The sequence below is a fragment of the Spermophilus citellus genome, assembly GCF_964194105.1.
Source record: "Spermophilus citellus genome assembly, chromosome: 13".
Classification (NCBI taxonomy): domain Eukaryota; kingdom Metazoa; phylum Chordata; class Mammalia; order Rodentia; family Sciuridae; genus Spermophilus; species Spermophilus citellus.
Genome location: NC_138193.1, coordinates 115,979,410 through 115,998,113, shown reverse-complemented (window position 1 = coordinate 115,998,113; position 18,704 = coordinate 115,979,410). Strand labels below are relative to the sequence as shown.

The window sequence follows — 18,704 nt, the reverse complement described above, 5'->3', positions numbered from 1 at the left end:
CTTGTGGAGGAGAGTGGCAGAGGTGTCTGTTCCTCACATAAACCTACGGACTTTGCCTGCTCTGAGACCCAGTTTTGCCTCAGCTTCTAGATGCACCTGTACCAAGGACTGTCCAATGCTAAGGGTTGCCCAGGGACAGCAGGCTGCCACTCAGGGTCTTCGAGGCCAGCAGAAGAGACAGCTGTTTTAGGGGTGGGGGCCCTGGTCTGCCAGCACTGACTGTTTCCTAGCCCCCACATTCTCCTCTTGTGTTATTCTGACCCAGGAGCTTCTGCCTTTGGAATCGAGGTTCCTTCCACCAGTGGAGTGAGCTCTGCATAGCAGTAGAAGCCTGTAAGTGTGTGCCCTTCACCTGGATTCTTAGGAACTGTCCAGTTTATCCACGTCTTTCCCACACCATCCGATGGCCACAGCACCTCACAGCTAATGTTCATTGGGGTCCACGTTTGCTGTTCTTGTCCTGCCTCCCCTGCTCAGCCTGGCTCCTCTTGCCTGGAGCTTCCTGTCCCACAGACCCTGTAAGACCCCTCTGGAGCTCTGCCTCTCCTTCCAGCCATTCCCAGTTATCCCAGAGCCCAGGATGGTTCATCCTACAAACAGTGCCACCAGAGTAAGCATCTCCTGTAAGCCACCTGGGTCTCTCCCGATGACTTGGGGGGCCTGTGGTGGTGCCTCAGGTTACTGTTCTGCCCATGACTTCAAGACCTACGTGTGTCACTTTCCTTGGTCCCACTGTGCCCTGCAGAGGGACAGGCATTGAAGGTGGCTTTTGTTGGCTGGTGGTGCTGACATTGAGCACTGGCCTGTCAGCCCTGGTGCCGGTGTGTGGGCTTCAACGAAGTCAGTCTGTAACATGGCACTGACCATCCTTCCATTTGCAAGCTCAGAATGTCGAGAGTGTTGGACAAACTTCAACTGCTGATCCTCCTCTTGCAGCGACCCCGCAGGTTGGACCGCTGTGCGCATGTCCTTAGGCTCCCAGGAGCTCCTCAGTTCTGTCTTATGTCAGCAACAGAGCTCCAGGGGTCTTGAGGCCTCCAGAAGTATCCAGTCCCTCGGGACTGGTGACCAACACGCCACTTGTTAACACAGCATTCCCCCAGCAGTGGAAGTCTGTAGTGGACAGGAGACTTCCAGTCACTTAGCCCGACTTTTCACTGGACAGTGGAGTGGCCCACACAGGAGGAAGCACCCCTTGCACAGGACTGAACTTGTGCCTCCCGGCACCTCTTCTGCCAGGTCAGATAAGAGCCGAATCCACATTGGTCAGAAAAGATCCTTCTGTTGGGGACAGATCACACACTCCTTCCAGTGAGCCTCCTGGTGACATCAGCTCAAGGGACTCTGACGGAAAACTGCTGGAAATGATTCCAGAGAGCAGCCAGGCTGTCCGGCAGTGTCCACTCGTCTGTCTTTCTGAGTGATGGGAGGTGTCCCTGTGGAAAGGTGCTGCAGCATGAGGCATGGAGCTGCTTCACACAGGCAGGAAGAAACACCCTGTCTGTGCGTCGCGGCAGCTTCCTGGCAAAGGTGGGTCCACTTCCCAACGTGGCAGTGACCCTCACAGCCTCTGCTCAGGGTTCCTGAAGTCACCTGGCTCCACAGCCAGGGTCACAGGAACCAAGTCAGATAGGAGGAACTGAGAAATGGACCATATCCCTTCCCAGAGCAGAGGCAAAATAGAGAAAAGCCGATATTCCCCGTTTTTCCCGAAAGGCACACTAAATGTCCTGCTGCAGATGGTCCAGGACAGAGTACTTTGTCTTGAAGGGGTTGGCAAGAAACTCTGCTATGACTTAAAGTCCCGGCAGTGGAAGGACAGGTGATGGAGAGATGCCACTGAGCATTCCTAGGTCACAAAGTGATGACCTCACTTCTGAGTGCATGCCAGTGTGGGCATGTGCGTGTGCACACACTCACACGCACTCACACACACGCACAACTCTCAGCACTGCATGGATACACAGAAGTGCAGCACTGAGAAACGGAGGCTCTGACTCCATGTTTATTGAGCACCAGGCTACAGGTAATGAGCCCTGAAATCTCGTTACCGTAAAGAGGATTCGGAAGTGCTTTGTGATGGCCTCGCCTTGTTCCTGGGGTATGTCATGCTTAGATGCCAGCTGCTGTGTCTGTGCTGTTGCTCATCTGGACACAGGTGTCCTGGCATACTCTTCAGGTGTCCCCTGGGCTTCTTCAGCATGCACACTGCCCCCTCTGGCCACACTCGGGAATGCACCTGGGGCTGCGTACCTGGTCACGGACGCTGTGGTTGAGATTGGGCGGCTCCACTGTTGCTAGCACAGCTGTCTCCTTTGTCAGAGCTTGGCTGACAAAACTCTTATATTTTCTTGAGACAGCGGGCACCAGTTTTGAATGGACAATTTTCCCTTACACAAAGTAACCCAAGAGAAAGCAACAGAAAATTCCTGTTTATTTCCAGTAGGGTGGAGTTGAGTCTTATGGGAAAGGTGCTCTGAGGGACAACTTCCTCCGGTCAGGGTCTCTGTTCTCTGAACTCTGCAACTCTATTTGTGTGTCCACAGCATGTTTGCCTTGAGAGCAGGGAGGAGCCCCTAGCCTTGGGGCTGCCCAGTCTGGCTGCAAGGGGGCCAGCCCTGGACAATCCCTGCACAGAGGGCACATGGCCATGGTGAGCCTGCTGCCTTGCTTAGGTCTGATTCATGGGGCAGCTGATATTTTTTATCATCTATTATTTATTATCACCTATTTGTTTCAACCAATTTCTATCTTCTATCCCAGTCTCCACCATCTACCTATCATTTCTCTGTGCATCATGTATTATTCCTACCCATGACTGTGATCTCTGTGTGTACACACACATGCCTGTGTTGCTCCTGTGTACCAAGCCATCCATCGTCTACTTATCGTCTCTTGGCTGGCATCTCTGTCACCACCATCTGCTGTCTGTCACCATCTGTGTCTTTCTCAGTCTCTGTCATCCCTCTCTCCATCATTCTTCTCTCACCTCTCCACCCACCTCTCTTTCTCTGGTCACCTGTCCTACCTACCTACCCATCTGTCAGTCGACCTCACCTGCTTCTCTTCCATCTGCCCTTCGTCTGGGACAAGCTGCAGTGGCAGGGCAGCCACCGTCTTTCCCCAGCACCCCTCTGGAGGCCCATGGGGCATTTGTCTGGTCTCAGGCCTCTTAGCAGCTGCCAGGCCTTGGGGAGCACGGGAAGCGGCATGGTCTTGCAGTGTGGCCTGGCATACAGGAGGCCCTCAGTGTGGCTTGTATGTGCTTGTGATTTATCAAGTGCATCCATCCTCTAGAGGACGCGAGGAAGCACTCTGGTGAGGAGGCTCCAGCCTGTCTCCAACAGTCCCCACGGGCACTGACCACTGGGCACCCAGGGCCTCATGCTCATATGATACGGCCAACACTGCTCAGCACCCTGTGGATGAGGCAGGGCTTCTGCTGGACAGTCTTCAACATAGCCAACCTGGGACAGCTGCTGTTCTTGTGGGCGAGACCTGAGCCCTGGAAACTTCTTTTTCAGAGAAATGCCACACTTCTTCTTTCATTCTGCAGGAAACTTGCTGAGTCACCGTGGTGGATGCTCTCTCAGCCTGAATCTCACTGACCGACTCCAGCTCCTCAGCAGGCTGGCTGTCGATGGTGCTGCTGCCCTGTGCCTGAAGCCACCTCATCATCTCCACGTGGACAATGCTAAACAGGCACTTCCCACCAGCGTTCTCAGGTGCGGCTGCCCGCACCTTCCTGAGATGGGAAGACAGCCCTCAGCCCTGGGGCAGCTCCCAGACCTGCACTGAGGAAACACTTGTCGAGGGTTCCGGCCTCTGCCTCCTCTCAGGGACTTTGCCTCTGCGAGCCTCTGTTCTCATCCACTGGAGGAAGGACTGATCAGATCCCCTGGCCTTCAGCTGCATTTTCTGGACTCATGGGATGTTGAAGGGGTGACTCAGGCCCCCAGGGAGCCTGCTAGGAGCTGGGTGGCTCCTACTGCCATGGGGTTCTTTGAATCTTCTTAAAGTGGGTCAGTCTCCCAAGTTGAACCCTGACAGCCCTTTCCGAGGGTCAAGAGAGCTATGTGTGCAGAGTTGGAGCCGTGGATCTGTGGGTTCTCAGTGTCAGACCAGGGTGACATAAAAAAAATCATAGGCATGATATCATCTTAGGGGAAAAGCCCAAACCAAAACAACAGCACCCAAACCAGAGCCTCAAATGAAAAGGCAGGTGCGATATTCACAGCCATTCAGATGCTCCTCCCAACAGTGAGCTCTTGGGCTTCCTGGGCCTCACACCTAAAGACTGCCCAGAGAAACTCAATCTCTGAAGGAGTCCAAGCCCAGACAACCCCAGTGCTGCCCCTTCCTCTGTGGGATCCAGGCACCCTCCTGCCAGCCTCTGTGCAGCCGTCTTACCTCTTCTGTCTCAGGAGCAGACGGTCCCCATGAAGGCAGGGCCCAGACTTGCCGGGGGTGAGGTGCCTTCAGGTGCATCGGCCCTGCCAGCCTGCATCTCATGTTCAGGGAGGCACCTGCCAGGTGCAGGTCTACAGTCTGCAGTGACTTTGTTTCTCCTAAACTGATTCTTCTGCAAAATCAATGACTTAAGGCTGGGTGGGTACCCAGATCGGTCTCATGGTATTCCCAGTCCTTCTGGAGTCTGAAGACGTAGGCCCCCAGTGAATCTGTGAGGCTGCGCCACGTGGGCTGGCTGGAACTTCTGCCCTGGGGGGCCTGAACCTCTCCTTCCTGGCTGCCTACTCAACCTCTGCATACTAGTTCCTCTCCCAAGTGTCTGAGCTGCTCCTCTCCCAGCAGTCTCTGGGCCAGCAACCACACCCTGGCTGCATAGTTTCACCTGGGTGGTATAGCGGATTCTGTTGACCTCAGCCTCCTTGGGTTGAGGAGGCACAGGCAAACAGGCAGTCTGCAGCACCCTGTTCCACACCTGGATATTCTTCAATCCTCCCTCCCTCCCTCCCTTCCTTTATCTCTATTTTCCTGACAAGGTGAGGTCTGAACAGCTCATACGCACAGAGCACTTCCAGGCCTGGCTCACTTGTGCGTTCATCCCCAGCCATCTAAGGACAGGTGTATACAGGCGGTCTTGTTGTGGACCTTGGTGAAGGGCTCCTCCTCCAGCACCTCCTGTCCTGACCTCTGCCCCTGTGCCCACAGCACCCCGGGTGGCCTCCTGTTCCAGCAGCCTCTGTTCTCCCCTGCCGCCCTGGGCTGTTGCCTTCTTTGTCTGCACTGAGCTCGGCCATGCTTGATGTGCTGCATCCACAAGTGGCACGAATGGAAATAGAAACAACTTCCCATGACCTGTCAGCATCCTGGACTCATGGTTCCGTCTCCGGGTCAGAGGCTTTGGGATCCGCAGCCCAGGAGGGCTCTGCGCGGTGCTTTGTCTGAGCCTCCTGCCCACCTCTGGACACACCATCTCTGCACACCCCTGCACATCTGGGTACCTGTGTGCACCTGTCTCTGTCACATGATTGCTTGGACAGCACACCATCTTCTGGGGAAGGGCCATCTCCTTGTCCCTGACTATTAGATTCTGATAGAGAGCTATGTGTGCAGTCAGCACTTAATAATTGGTGTAAAAGAACATCTTCTTAACTACCTGTAGTCTCCTATGATCTACCTGTGATCAAACTTGCCTCCATGTGATTCTTGACCAGTATTGTGACTTCTGACATGAAGGAACTGGCTGAGTTGACATTCACCTGGCTCAGGCAGCCCTGCCATCTGCTCAGGTCTTCATGGTCTCGCCACAATGTGCCCATATGTCTGAGGTCACCTGTAAGCACTGTGCTGGGTGTGTCCTTCTCACGTGTCCCTGGGCCACCCATGTGTCTCCAGAAGGCAGGGACTGTAAGGCAGCCCTGTCAGACCAGCAGTATCTCCGCATGGTCGGTGCCCGGGGGGTGTTTAGTGGCTTCAGGTTTTGGGCGGGATTGGGCAGGGTGGGGTCTGCAGAAGGAAGGCACCCTGCTCCTACGTCCTCCCCACCATTCTCTGAGTTCTGGCTCTGCCAGGCTGGTCCCCAGAAGTTACTATCACTCGAGGGGGCAGTTTCCACCTGCTGCTCAGGATGTCTGTCCCTCCCACCTGTGATCCCAGAAGGGACGATTTGGTTCCCATGGGATGCATGCCCCTGCCTAGGTGCCTCATTGCAGGTGGCCCGGGAGATGAAGGGAGTCTTCAGGGTCCACTCCAGGGGTTCCACGATGCTGAGGGTCTTGGAGGAGGCCAGGTGGGCTGGGGGAGGAGGGCGGAGGCACCTGCCTACCTGCAGGTCTGAGCAGGATACAGCACTCAAGGTGGCAGAGGAGGGCTGAGCAGCCTGCTTTCCATCACCCATGGGGCCTCTGCAGGTCTAGACAGGGACCCTGCTCTCATCAAGGGTGGTGGCCTCTGCCTGCAGGCCTGAGCCTTGACTCAGCTATAGGAAGCAATCATGCCCAGGAGGGACGGCTCAGGAGCTGAGCTCATGCTCACAGAGGAGAAGCAGCCCCTTGCTGGCTAACCATTCCATCTTCCAGAATGTTCTAGATGTCAATCCTTTAAAATGGTGTTTTTAAACACAGGGCAATTCTTTTCTTGATGAGAAGGAGGTACTTTAAAAATGACTATACTGTATGCTATCTGTAGAGGGTGGCAGGACATTTGACTTTCGCACTCAGGGGAACAGAAGCAGGCCAGTACTACAGGAAGCACATTTGGAATAGCCGAACTCCCATGCCCTTGGCCCTGTGACGGTCCCTACAGCATTCTACCCCAGGGAAAAATCAAGGCCCTAAAAACACTGGCAGAGAATATTCTACCACATTGAATAGAGCACAAAAAAGTTGAGAAGAAATCTAAATCAGTTTTAGTGATAAGAAAATAAATCACAGCATCAGCATCAGGTGGAAGTGAGCCAGGAAAACTTAAAATATTTAATGACATGGGAAGGCTCACGTTAGGTGAAACAAACAAACAAATGCAGAATTGCATCTAGAGCAGGAGAACAGCTCGGGGAAGAACAAAAGAAGCCCTAAAATTCAGAGAACTAACATCGACAGAGGACACTGACCCCTGGCCCAGATGCAGGGTGCCCAGCTGAGCTGCCATGTCCTTGAGGGTGATGGAGGCAGTCCCCTGTCCCAGGACCTCCAAGGTCATGTCAGTTCTTCCCTCAGCACAGGAACAAGTCCCTCGGTGTCCCTGTCTGAGCCATCCTAGGAGTGGTCTTTGGCTTCTCTTGCCAACACGCCCTTTGGAGGGCCAGCGAGGGACACTGAGACAGCCACTCCTCTCCTGCTTCTCAGGTTCTCCAGTGCTTCAAAACTGGACAGTCCCTGGAGCCTCTGCTCATCCCTGTGTGCTCTGAGGCTCCCTGCCCCACCCCGGCGGTGAGCAAGGCCCAGGGACGAGTACAGAGGTGGCTCAGGCGGGCTGTGCCGGCTGACCCAGGGTGGGGACTCCACTTTGGGTCAATTTAGGAAGCTCCCCTGCCAGAACCACACCAGCGTCAGGGAAGGTCGTGCACTGCTTCTCAGAGCCCTAGCCCCTCCCTGTTTACAGGCCTGCCTGTCACTCTCTGAGGCGGGCCGGGGCCGGGGAGCAGGAGGGCTGGTGAAGCTAGGGGAAGAAAAGGCCATCTGGGTTGCGTGTGGGCTGGGACACTGAAGACCACCGAATCTCAATAGAGAAGTGCCTGTGAGCTGTGGGAAGCAGGAAGTACCCATGAAACACTGAAGTACAAAACAGGCCTTAGCAGCCACCCTTAGCCTGTGCCCCGGTCATCCCTGCACCGGCTCCAGCACAACGGCCAGCACCAGCAGGCCAGTGCGGGAGACCTGCCTGAAACTGTGAGCTCTGCCAGCCTCCACCTCTAGTCCAGCCCCATGACCCAGGTGCGGTGGCCCCTCCCTCTGGAGATGGCCTGCATTCCCCCTTGCAAGAGGAGGGGGTTTCTTAAATAGTCTGTCTCCAGCTGGCACCTGCTAAAGTCTTCTGTGCACGGAGGAACCCATTCACCCCGAGTGGCTGCCTCTGCCCCTAGGCCCTGTGCTCCCATCCTGCTGCCCTGCCAGACAGAGAGGAGAAAGGGGGAAGGAGGAAGTAGCTCTGGGCACCTGGGACTAATTCCTGCTGCAGGGGATGGGTGGGGAGGAAGCACTCTCGTCACACAGCTGGAGGGGCCGCAGCAGGGCAGCTCCTGGCCCGTGCTGTGGACAGGCAGTCCCAGCACTGTGTGTGACCAGCCGCCCTCTCCACCTCCAGTTCTTGTCCCTGGTGAGGTCTGCCAGCACATGACGCCTCTGTCTGCTGGTGGTGAACGTGACCCTCAGATTCCACACCTCTTTGCACCTGCCGCTCCCTGAGCCGAGAGCTCCTTCAGAAGCATGGGAGGGAAAGGCGAGAATGAGTGGCGGTGTCCTGCATCCTGCTGCACCAGATGCATTCTGTAAGAAGAGAATTTCCTCCAGGAGGCTCCCTCTGCCTGCTCTCTCTTCTCTCCCAGAGTCTTGGGACATGATTCCTTTGTGTAGGAAGCATCTCTCCGGGATGTCAAACATAACAGCCCAGCAGTGGCAACAAACGGATCCCTCAGAATGTGCTGAACTAGGCAGCTGGTGCTCAGAGACCGCTGAACAGGAAGGGGTGGTGCACAGAGAGGCCATGGAAGTCCGGAGGCCCACAGGTGCAGGGCAGTCCTTTCCAAAGAGAGGACAGGGAGAGCCCAGGAAGTCTGCACCGTCTCCAGCAGGCGTGGGGTAATTTCCAACTTGGCTGCTGCTTCTGTCACCCACGGGGCTTGCCCAGAGGCTGAGGGCAGGAAGGGCCTCAGCCCAGATGGTGGCGAGGTGGCACTTGGGCCTTTTGGTGGGTAAGGCCGGGCCGTACCACAGGCCTGTGTGCACAGTTTGCCCAAAGCTGTTCTCATGTTTCTAGCTGTCAGGACAGACTGAGTGCTCAGTCCAGACCTGGCCCACAGGGTGCTCCCCGGCGCGGTTTCCTATCACGTCACTCACTGTCTTCAGTGTCTTGTCTGGAAGCACTCACGACCCTTTCTTTGAACACTGAGTTCTTCAAACACACATTCAGTGTATCCAATATCAGAAATGTCCCCTGAAGGGCACAGCCTGCTTGGGTGTGTGGTCTCAGATCCATGGTGGAGTCCCAGGGTGCTGTGCCACAGGTGACAGCCACGCCCAGACACGGGACTGACAGACAGATAGCAGAGACAGTAGAAGACAGACTGCTGTCAGGACAGTGGCCAGACTCTTGTAAATAAAGGATCTGTCGTGACGTTAATAGCTAACTGCCACCACATTCCAAAAACGATGCCCAATTTTGTGATTGCACACACAACTAGAGCAGAGGTGGCCCTGGGGCATCCGCTGCACTCCAAATAATCCCTAGAGTGCAACGTCTTGCTCCAAGTGCCCAGTGCCACGCTCTCAAGCAATGCTGAAAGGTCTGTCCTGACCTCTGGCATACAGCAAGAGGGGCCAGAGCAGGACGGGCGTGCCATGAAGCTCCCTGGTGGGTGATGGCCCGCACAACGGTGTCCCACAGAGAACCACGGGTCTGTCTGTTCCTGTGGACATGAGTCAACACCAAGACTGGGAGGGGGCTGCCTGCACGGGCTTCCTGGTGAGCGCCCACCGCGTCCTGTCGTGTGTCAGCGTCCATTAACGAGAGCACCCGCAGATATTGTGATGCATGCACGCACCCAAGTGGGTCCTCATTCCCACACATGGGGCCTTACTAATTAAAATCAGCTTTGCAATTAAATGTGGAGAATTGTGTTAAACTTTCAAGTGTGGCTAGGAAAAAAAGCAATTATTTTTGAGGTATTTTATTTCACTGCAAATGGAATTTCATCTATCGGAAGCCAGTGAAATAGACGAGGCATGCGAGCCGTTTCCCCCTCTCTTCCTCCATTTCTTCTTCTTTTTTCTGCTTTGGATTAGGGATGCTCCTCTCCCTTGCCAGTTGCTGTGCTCCAGTCTCTCTCAGCCGGTTCCTGGCTCTGTTCCAGAGCTTTTAGTGAGTGGTCTCTGTCCAGGCATGAACGATATCGCCGGAGGCTGTTGGCAGGATCCAAATGAGGCCCGCACACATCAAGAAGCAGGCTCCCGCGAGGACAGGCACCACTGCCACCCTGGCAGTCACGCGGGCTGGGAGGGTGTGGGAGGAGCAACCTGCAGAGGACGTGGCCACAGGCCAGAGTGACCCAGTAATGTCAGGGACAAAGACAAGCTGCCCCCGAAGCAGTAAGTGTACAGTTAAATGTTTCAGCTCCGAGTTCTCTAAAGTGGGGAGGTTTGAACATGACCCAGCACCATCACCTCAGGGGGTTGGTCCGCGTGTAGCCTCGCAGGCTAAATTCGGGTCAGATACTTGGTCAGATACCTATGCTCAACAAATAGTCATTAAAAAGCAGCTGTGAACAGTAAATATAAATAAAACCTATTAAACGTCAGAATCAATTCAGAAGGATCACAAAACACATGTGCAAAGATCCAAGATCCGTGCACTGATCCAAGATCCGTGCCCCTCTGGCATTGCAAGCTCACCCAAAAATCTAAAAGAAGTAGCAAATCCCATCCAGTCTGCATATCACTATTGCAGATGAGGCTAAAATTCCAATCCTGCCCATTGCTTACCATTGTATTATAGTAAATTTTAACAAATTTTGATAATTTTTATTTTTATTTTTTAGTGGGAATTTCTTTGGGAAAATAGAAAAAAAAAAACCCTTCAAATACAATAAACTGACCATCCCTTGGGGCCACGGGCAGCCTCTGGGAAGCTCATTGGCGCTCAGCTCTTCAGGGCCAACTTGGCGTCAAGTCGCGCAGCCCCTGAGGTAAGGGCTGTGCCTCCTGACGGACGGTGGCACATGCTGGAGCAGCCACAGTGTAGGGAGAGGAGAGCTTTCTCTGGACAGAGCCCTGCTCTGCCCACAGGTGCCAGTCTTCTGTCTGTGGGATGCCACAGTAACACGGGATGAGTCCCACCCCAGAGCCTGCCTCCTGCTGGCGTTTGGTGGGGAGTGGGGAGCTGAGTGGCAGCAGGAGCCCAGGCTGCCTCTGCACTGAGTGGCTTGCTCACAACACACTGCCGGCCTGGGCCTGGAGCCACCTTGGAGCCTTCCCTGCTGGGCAGGTCAGGAGAAGAGTGACTCCCGGACCTGATTTGGTGGCTTCCAAGTACCCAGCATCCCAGCATTTCCCTGCACCCCGTTGGCCCGGGTGTCACTCTGGGCACACGACGGGGCTCTTGTCTCTGGCATTTCAAAGCTCATGGGACCACAGCCAGCCTTCTGGGGCTGGAGGAAGTGCAGGTGTGGAGGCCATGGCTACCAGGGCACATCCTTCCCGGGTCCAGGGACCTAAACCCAAGAGACCTGGGGTGACTGAAGCAGAGTGTGTGCCTATGAAAGGGGTAACTCTGTGGAGGGACCAGGTGTGAGGTGCATGAATGTGTCCAGCTACCTCAGAGCATGACCTGCTGGAGGTCGCGAGGGATGGGTGGTGGGACACTGAGCCACCTCACAGCGGTATGGTAATGAGAGCCAAAAGTAAGAGGCCAGGCTTACCGTGCGCAGGAGAGACAGAGGTCGCATTTGGGTTCGTGATACAAGAATTACTTCTTGCCCTGATTGTAAATTTCATGGTGTTTTGTGATATTTATATGCTACTAATATGAAATCTCAGTTGGGAAAAACAAATGGCAGATGCCTGTGTCCAGATACTAATGATGTTTCTGAAGATAAATATATGTCACAGTTGTACTTTGTAGGAGGCTCAGCCTAATGTAATACTACACAAACCCTGATAGATGCTGAACTTCCACATTTAACTGCACTTGAACAAAGGTTTACCAGCTACTGCAAATACTTCATGAATTGTTAACACAAATAAATATCTACAAATATCTTTTGTTCAAAGATACAGCTTTGGAATCAATGTAAAATATTCATGAAACAAACATTATGACCTTACTCCTACCCGCCAGTTTTAACCAGGATCTTAAATTCTGCATTCCATGGGTTAAAATTAAGAAAGTTTTTTCCTCAGCAAACGAACAATGAAGTGAGGAGAGAGTCTACAGATTGGGAGAAAATCTTCACCAAATATACCTCTAATAAAGCATTAATCTCTAGGATATATAAAAAACTCAAAAAATTTAACACCAAAAACCAAATATCCCAATCAACAAATGGGCTAAGGAACTGAACAGACACTTCACAGAAGAAGAAATACAATTGATCAACAAATATATGAAAGAGTGCTCTACATGTCTAGCAATTAGATAAATGCAAATCAAAACTACTCTAAGATTTCATGTCACTCCTGTCAGAATGGCAATCATCAAGAACACAGGCAACAATAAATGTTGGCGAGGATGTGGGGGAAAAGGTTCACTCATACACTGCTGGTGGGACTGCAAATTGGTGCAACCACTATGGAAAGCAGTATGGAGATTCCTCAGAAAACTGGGAATGAAACCACCATTTGACCCAGCTATCCCACTCCTCGAGTTATACCCAAAGGACTAAAAATCAGCATACTACAGTAACACAGGTGCATCAATGTTTATAGCAGCTCAATTCACAAAAGCTAGACTATGGAACCAAACTAGGTGTCCCTCAGTAGATGAATGGATAAAGAAAATGTGGTATCTATACTCAATGGAATATTACTCAGCTTTAAAGAAGAGTGAAATTATGGCATTTTCCAATAAATGGTTGGAGTTGGAAAATATCATGCTAAGCAAAATAAGCCAGTCCCACAAAACCAAAGGCCGAATGTTATCTCTAATATGTGGATGCTAATTCACAATAAGGTTGGAGGCACTAGGGAAGAATAGCATTACCTTAGATTAGGTAGAGGGAATTTAAGGGAGGGGAGGGGAGGAGATGTGGGATAGGAAAGATAGTAGAATGAAGCAGACATCATTACTGTATTATCTCTGTGACTGCATGACCAGTGTGATTCTGCAACATGTGCACTCAGAAAAATGAGAAGTCATATCCCATCTATGTGTGACATATCAAAGTGCATAAGTGCATTCCACTGTCAGGTATAACTAATTAGAACAAATTAAAAATTTTAAAAAATCTGCATCCCTCTTTCAAAATATTGTTTCCTCTCTCAGGTTTCATTTAGTGGTTGATTCTTCTTGATTCCCAGTTTCTTACAAACCCACAACCCTCTGTCCTTCACACAGGAAAAGAAAACAAGCCGTCCACCCCCAAGGCTGCTACCAGAAGTTCAGAGTGACCCCCAGGGGAAGCAGGATGCGGGGGGAGAGCACGAGGTGGCCCCACTGAGGGTCTCTCATGTGGAAGCAAAGGGTGAAAGGTGGGCGGCTCATCATGTGGCGGTCATCCCCCAGGATGCGTCACGCTGGTGGCCCCCACTTCTGCCCACGCTACTGCCTGCCTCTTTGGTGGGACTTGGCCGTGCCAGAAGAGCCCCTTTCCACTTGGCCACAAGTGAGGGGACACATGAGCAAGGTGAAACTGGCCTCAGGGGATACATTGGTAACAGTGTCTTCATAAATGGCTAAAAAGGACAGGTGATCTTGCCGTGGCCAATGCTGAGGCTTCTGCTTCTCCTCTGAAAGGCACGAGGTGCCAAGCCACACCAGGGACCCCCAGCCCAGGCCAGCACTGAAGCTGCTCCTAGGCAGCTTGAGCAGGTGACGCAGCACAAGTAGCTGTCACAAAAGTAAACTTTGCAACTGTAGAATCTTTTAAAACTGTAAAGAGCAAAGAAAACAAAGCCAGGTATACACAAAACCTTCCGAATCTCTTGAAATAGCCCTAGTTATAAGATGTTAACATATATGCACCTTTGGCTACAATAGGCAGCATTTTTTTTTCAATTTAAGAAATGGAATGTCATCCTTTAGCTAAAAATTACTGATACTGTGCAGGCATAAACATAAATAAATCCTAGGAAACCTCCCTGTGTACCTCAGAGAGACCCCTGCAAGTCTGGACAGTAGCCTTTCTTCTGAACGGCGCTGGGTCCTACACAGCAGTCTGCACCCCCTTGCAGCCAGGGACACAGGGTCCTGTGTGTTGGCCTCCTTCCAGGCCCCATGGACACCTGGTGGTATGGGGGAACCAGATTCAGTTGTGCATTCTGGACAGTGGGGGCAGTTCATTCCCGACTACACCACACTGAGTCTCCTGATGGTGCGTCTCTGCGGCGGTACTAGGAATCCTAGTAATGATGGGGGAGTCATGGTAAAAACACGACGGTGCTGTGTAAGATCAGGCCTGTGGGCAACAGTCCAGCGTGGCTCCCCACGAGCTCTCCCACACCCCACCCAAATAGCTCCCTGAGATTCCTGGGCCTCTGTGGCCACAAGTGAGCACCAAGCTGGGAGGAAGGCGGGGCCCCACTGTCCAGCCCCATGGGCAGCAGCCCACGTGCTTCCTGCAAGGGCACCTCAATCTGGTGCCAACTGAGTGCACCTTGGTGAGGACATGGGTATCTGGGGAGAAGTAGGGGCAGAGGCAGATGCCCTCTGCATACACCAGGGGCTGCCAGGCCTAGTATGCCCATCAATGCCCCTGCAATCCCCTGCAGAGCACGGAAACCAATGTGTTTTTGAAATGATTTTGGGGGAACTTCATGTTTTTTTTTTTCTTCAAAACTGTAGCTATAAAATTAAACCTAGAGTATATTCAATTAAAACTTTGTAGCCAAATGTAGTAACTTCTTTTTGTAGCAGAATGCAGCCGTTTGGCTCATAATGTGCTGATCTGCTTCTGCTGGAAACAGAGCAGCCCTGAGCCTGGAGGCTGGGAGCATACAGGTGGACATCCTGGCCAGCACACCAAGCTGTGCCTACGTCAGCGACGCTGTCCAGAAAGTTACTATCTCACGCCACAAGAACAATAACAAAATTAATCAAATTTAGTAAATTAAATAAAAAATTCCTGGTGGGGGAAATGTCTAGTGACCCTTTGGCAAGTAACGGGGTGGCAGATGGCCCTTCATGGCACTCACTACCTGGCCACCTGCTTGGCTACCACAGCCTTGGGGAGTAGTTTGTAATTTTTCCTTTAATTTCACTAATGGACAGCCAAAATAATTGCTTGATTTCACCCATCACTTACTGTTCCACTGGACAGGCAGGGGGAGAGGTCACCGAGAGCCACTGCAGCCCCACGCAGGAGTGGTGGTGTGGGCCTGGCCACAGAGGGCTTTTCAGGATGGAGCGAGCTCAGTCCTCAACCAAAATCCCGACAGTTAGCAAAGCACCCTCAGGAAACCCTGGATCTCCACGAAAGGCCAGCCACGTCCAGCCACAGGCCATGGGAAGGCGGTGGCTCCTGCTGGGATGAGTGTCCAGCCACTAGGCCATTGGCCACCTCACCATCTGCACACCCACCATAACTTTCACTTTCCGCCATATCTGGCTGGTGTGATCTACCCACCTGGCACCCCAGACTGCCCTCACCTGGCAGCTGCCCAGGTGCCAAGTTCAGGCTGCCTTTCCCAGGTCAGTAGGTCCCATTTCAATTTATCTGCTAAGGTTTGTTGTCTTGCTGCTACTGCGAGGAGCAAATGGGAAGGAGGAGCCCGCTCTCCCAGGAAGCCCTGGGCAGCCCTGGTGCCTGCATGCTGAGTGGATGTTCTTGACGTGTGTGGTCCCCTGGGGCATCATCATCTGCCAAAGTTGGGGTGGCTTGTGTGGTGAGGACCTCCTCCGAGGCAGAAGGCTGTCCTCACGAGAGCTTGGCGCGGCGAGGGGAGGAGCAGAGGGCACGGCATGCAGTCCTCCCAGAGCTACCCGCATCTCCACCGCCAGGCGGGCAGCCAGGCACCACAGACAGCACAGCAAGCAAGGCAGGCATTACCTTCTGTGTCTGGCGTACTTGCCACTGACATGGCCGCTGCCGTCACAGCCAGGAGTGGGACAGCTGCAACAGGAAAGAAGAGGTTACCCAGCAGCCACCGCCACGGCTCAGAGGAGGAGGCGCCCAGACAGCCACACGTCGGGGTCGCCGCTCACTAGCCAGTCTCCAGGGCAACGTCATCAGAGCAGCAGGGTGTGGCAGGCTGCGGGGAGCTGAGTGCAGTGCCCCACTGCAGGTGAGGGTGTCTGCAGGGCTGGTGGGGGCAGGCCTGACCCACAGAGCACTGACCTGAACAGCTCCTGTATGGCTGGTTCCACGGGAACTGCAGAGAGATGGAGAAGAGGTGAGCTGTATCATCTATCATGGGCAACCCCCCCAGGAAATCGCCAGAGGGTGTTGGGGGTCAGGATCACCAAAGTGACCAGAGGACACAAGTGACGGCGGATGCAGGGGGCCTACCTCGAACCCCTTTGGATCGTGTGCGATGGCGCTTCTCCTCGGCGTCCACATCCATCTGGGGACAGACGAGCAGCATCAGAGTCCTGGCCCTGCAGTGCAGCCCAGAGGGTATGGAGCTGCCCCCACCCAGCATGCTGTCCCCGGGGCTCTACGGAGCAAGGCTGCACAGGGCCGTGGCAGACCAGGTTCAGGCCATCCATGCAAATCATTTTAGGAATAGTCAGCTGACCCTGATCTGGTGGGAAAATTTAACTGGGAGGCCCCCATGCTCTGCAGCAGGGTATATATATATGTCCATCAACCCTGAAGTGCGAACCATTCACTCTCTTCTCAGGGCTTTGATTAGACACATCTGCGTGATTCTGAGGTGTGCTTTGTACCAAGAACGTGACAGATAGGCCAAAGAAGATGTGCCTTCTCCCTGTGAGGGGAGTCTGCCAGGACAGAGGGTCAAGAGGAGAGGGGACGCTTCAGCAGGGTGCTTCCACTGCCAGGTACGTGCCTGGGACACTGAGCTGAATCCAGACACACTGAGGGTGGAGGTGGGCGTCCTGCGCACCCTATGGAATCCATTAGGGCAGCATGAGCAAGGTGATGGGGGCAGAGCCACCAGAGTCTCAGGCCACCTGCAGTGGCAGAAAGCTTGCCATTTTATGTCCTGCCGAAACCGAGGACGCCTGAGGGCCAGGGCAGTCATCACAGGCCTGGGGACACAGAGGTATGGACGAAACCCTATTCTCCTAGGAATTCAGAAAGGAGCTCCACATTTTGTGAGGGTAGTGAGTTGCGTCACGCTCTCCGGCTGGCGTGATGGAGCCAGGTGAGGAGCAGGGAGCCTGGAGGAGATGGCGTCGACCTGAGTCTTACAGGTTAATTGGGAGCTCAGGATAAAAACAGGAGTTGTGAGGCAGAGGTTCTAGGAGAGGAGCAGGATGTGAAAGTCCCCCAAATCCGGAAACATGCAGTCGGCTCCTGGGAGCCCAAGCTGTGCCTGGAGATGGTGACCAGGCTTCTGGGACTCCCTGCAGTGGGCCCGTGTAGTTCCTGAGAAGGGCAGGCTCAGCCCCGCTCAGTGGCTCCTTGCTGGCTCCACTTGTCCACCTCTGGCCCAAACCCTGCACTAATGGTACTGACAGTGGTTTAGGGACAGCTTTCAACCCGGCTGAGGTCCCAGCTAAGTTTTCACCCACTAAGGTGAAAACCAGGATTTCCACCACTTGTGGTGAGACTTGCATGCGTTGTTTTCTTCCCTGCATTTAATTCTCTGTTCTTCCAGGCATCTATTTGCACTCAGAGGGCGATGCCTTTTCTTTCTGGAGCTGCGAGACGGTTCGTGCACTAACCACTGACTAACAAGCAGCCCACTCCCCACCCGGCCCTCCTGCTGCCTGCTGGATTCCTGCTGGGTCTGCTTTTGGACTCTTCTCCTCCACGCCAGTGCTAGTCTATGCAGTGCTAATCCTGCTTCAGTTACAGTGGCTCTCGAATGTCTTTTACTCTGCCAACGTGGCTCTGTTGCTGGGAGCATTCCATAACTGCTGAAACGTCTAGCATCGCGCTCAAGGTATAGTAGACACTGAATCAATAAATCGTGGTTCCCTTTCTGTTCTCTTTCAGCCCCAGAAACTAAAATGTAAAGAGTTTCAAAATTGTCTGGAGTTTTACTTTTACATGGAGTTTAAAGAAGTGTAAGCAGAAAGGATTCAGCAGAAAGCATAGAATTCCTGGTCCATTAGTCCGGAGGGTCTTCATTTTCCAGGCTCACACCTGCATGTGAGCAGCCGCAGGCCAGCCAACACCGGAGGGGCATCCTCACTGAGAGTCGCAGGGATCCCAGCCGTCCACTCTTGTGCAGCTTTAAGCTTGAGCTCAGGAGCTGCATCAGCAGGGCCATGCCTGGCTCCAAGACACTTCCAACACTCCTGCTAGATGTCCCTGGGGCCCGAGACTGCTCACCCCACTTAGGAGCTCTGGTGGCCTCTCCAGTAATTTACATTTAGAAAAAGCATCCTGAAAGGGCCGCTTTAGCATTTATTCTTTTATGCTTAATCATGTTTACTTTAAAAATGATGATAGCTGCTGTAAGTAACTTTATATGGTTTTGTACTGAACTTCAGAAATTTATTTTTTTGTGCCAAGAAAAGCCATCAGGAAGGATACATTGAAGAGAGCAAGCATACCATTTTATAATGTGAGACTTCGCTTTTGGAAACAGAGTTTAATTTGTAATCTTTGTCTTCCCCTTTCTCCCAATACAGGGCACAATTTCCTCAGGTTGAGGCTCAGGGAAGAGAGATAATGTTTTAAATGCACTGAATTTCATAAATCCAGTTGTTAGGTTTGACTATAACGTGGCCCTCCAAAG

General features: G+C 53.0%; 1 protein-coding gene across 9 annotated transcripts in view; it reads right to left on the bottom strand.

Moving 5' to 3' along the window:
• MYT1L (myelin transcription factor 1 like) overlaps positions 1 to 16,394 on the bottom strand; it is a gene marked incomplete at its 5' end in the record, with an annotated part of 133,517 nt that extends 117,123 nt beyond the window's left edge. For 7 of the 9 annotated variants that reach the window (XM_081265476.1, XM_081265479.1, XM_081265477.1 and 4 more), the window contains 3 exons: positions 15,881 to 15,943; positions 16,169 to 16,202; positions 16,340 to 16,394. In XM_081265476.1, the coding sequence (XP_081121602.1) occupies positions 15,881 to 15,943; positions 16,169 to 16,202; positions 16,340 to 16,394 (152 nt within the window). The remainder of the gene's footprint in view (positions 1 to 15,880; positions 15,944 to 16,168; positions 16,203 to 16,339) is intronic. The other 2 variants (XM_081265475.1, XM_081265480.1) reach the window with 1 other exon arrangement.
• Positions 16,395 to 18,704: the final 2,310 nt, after the last annotated feature.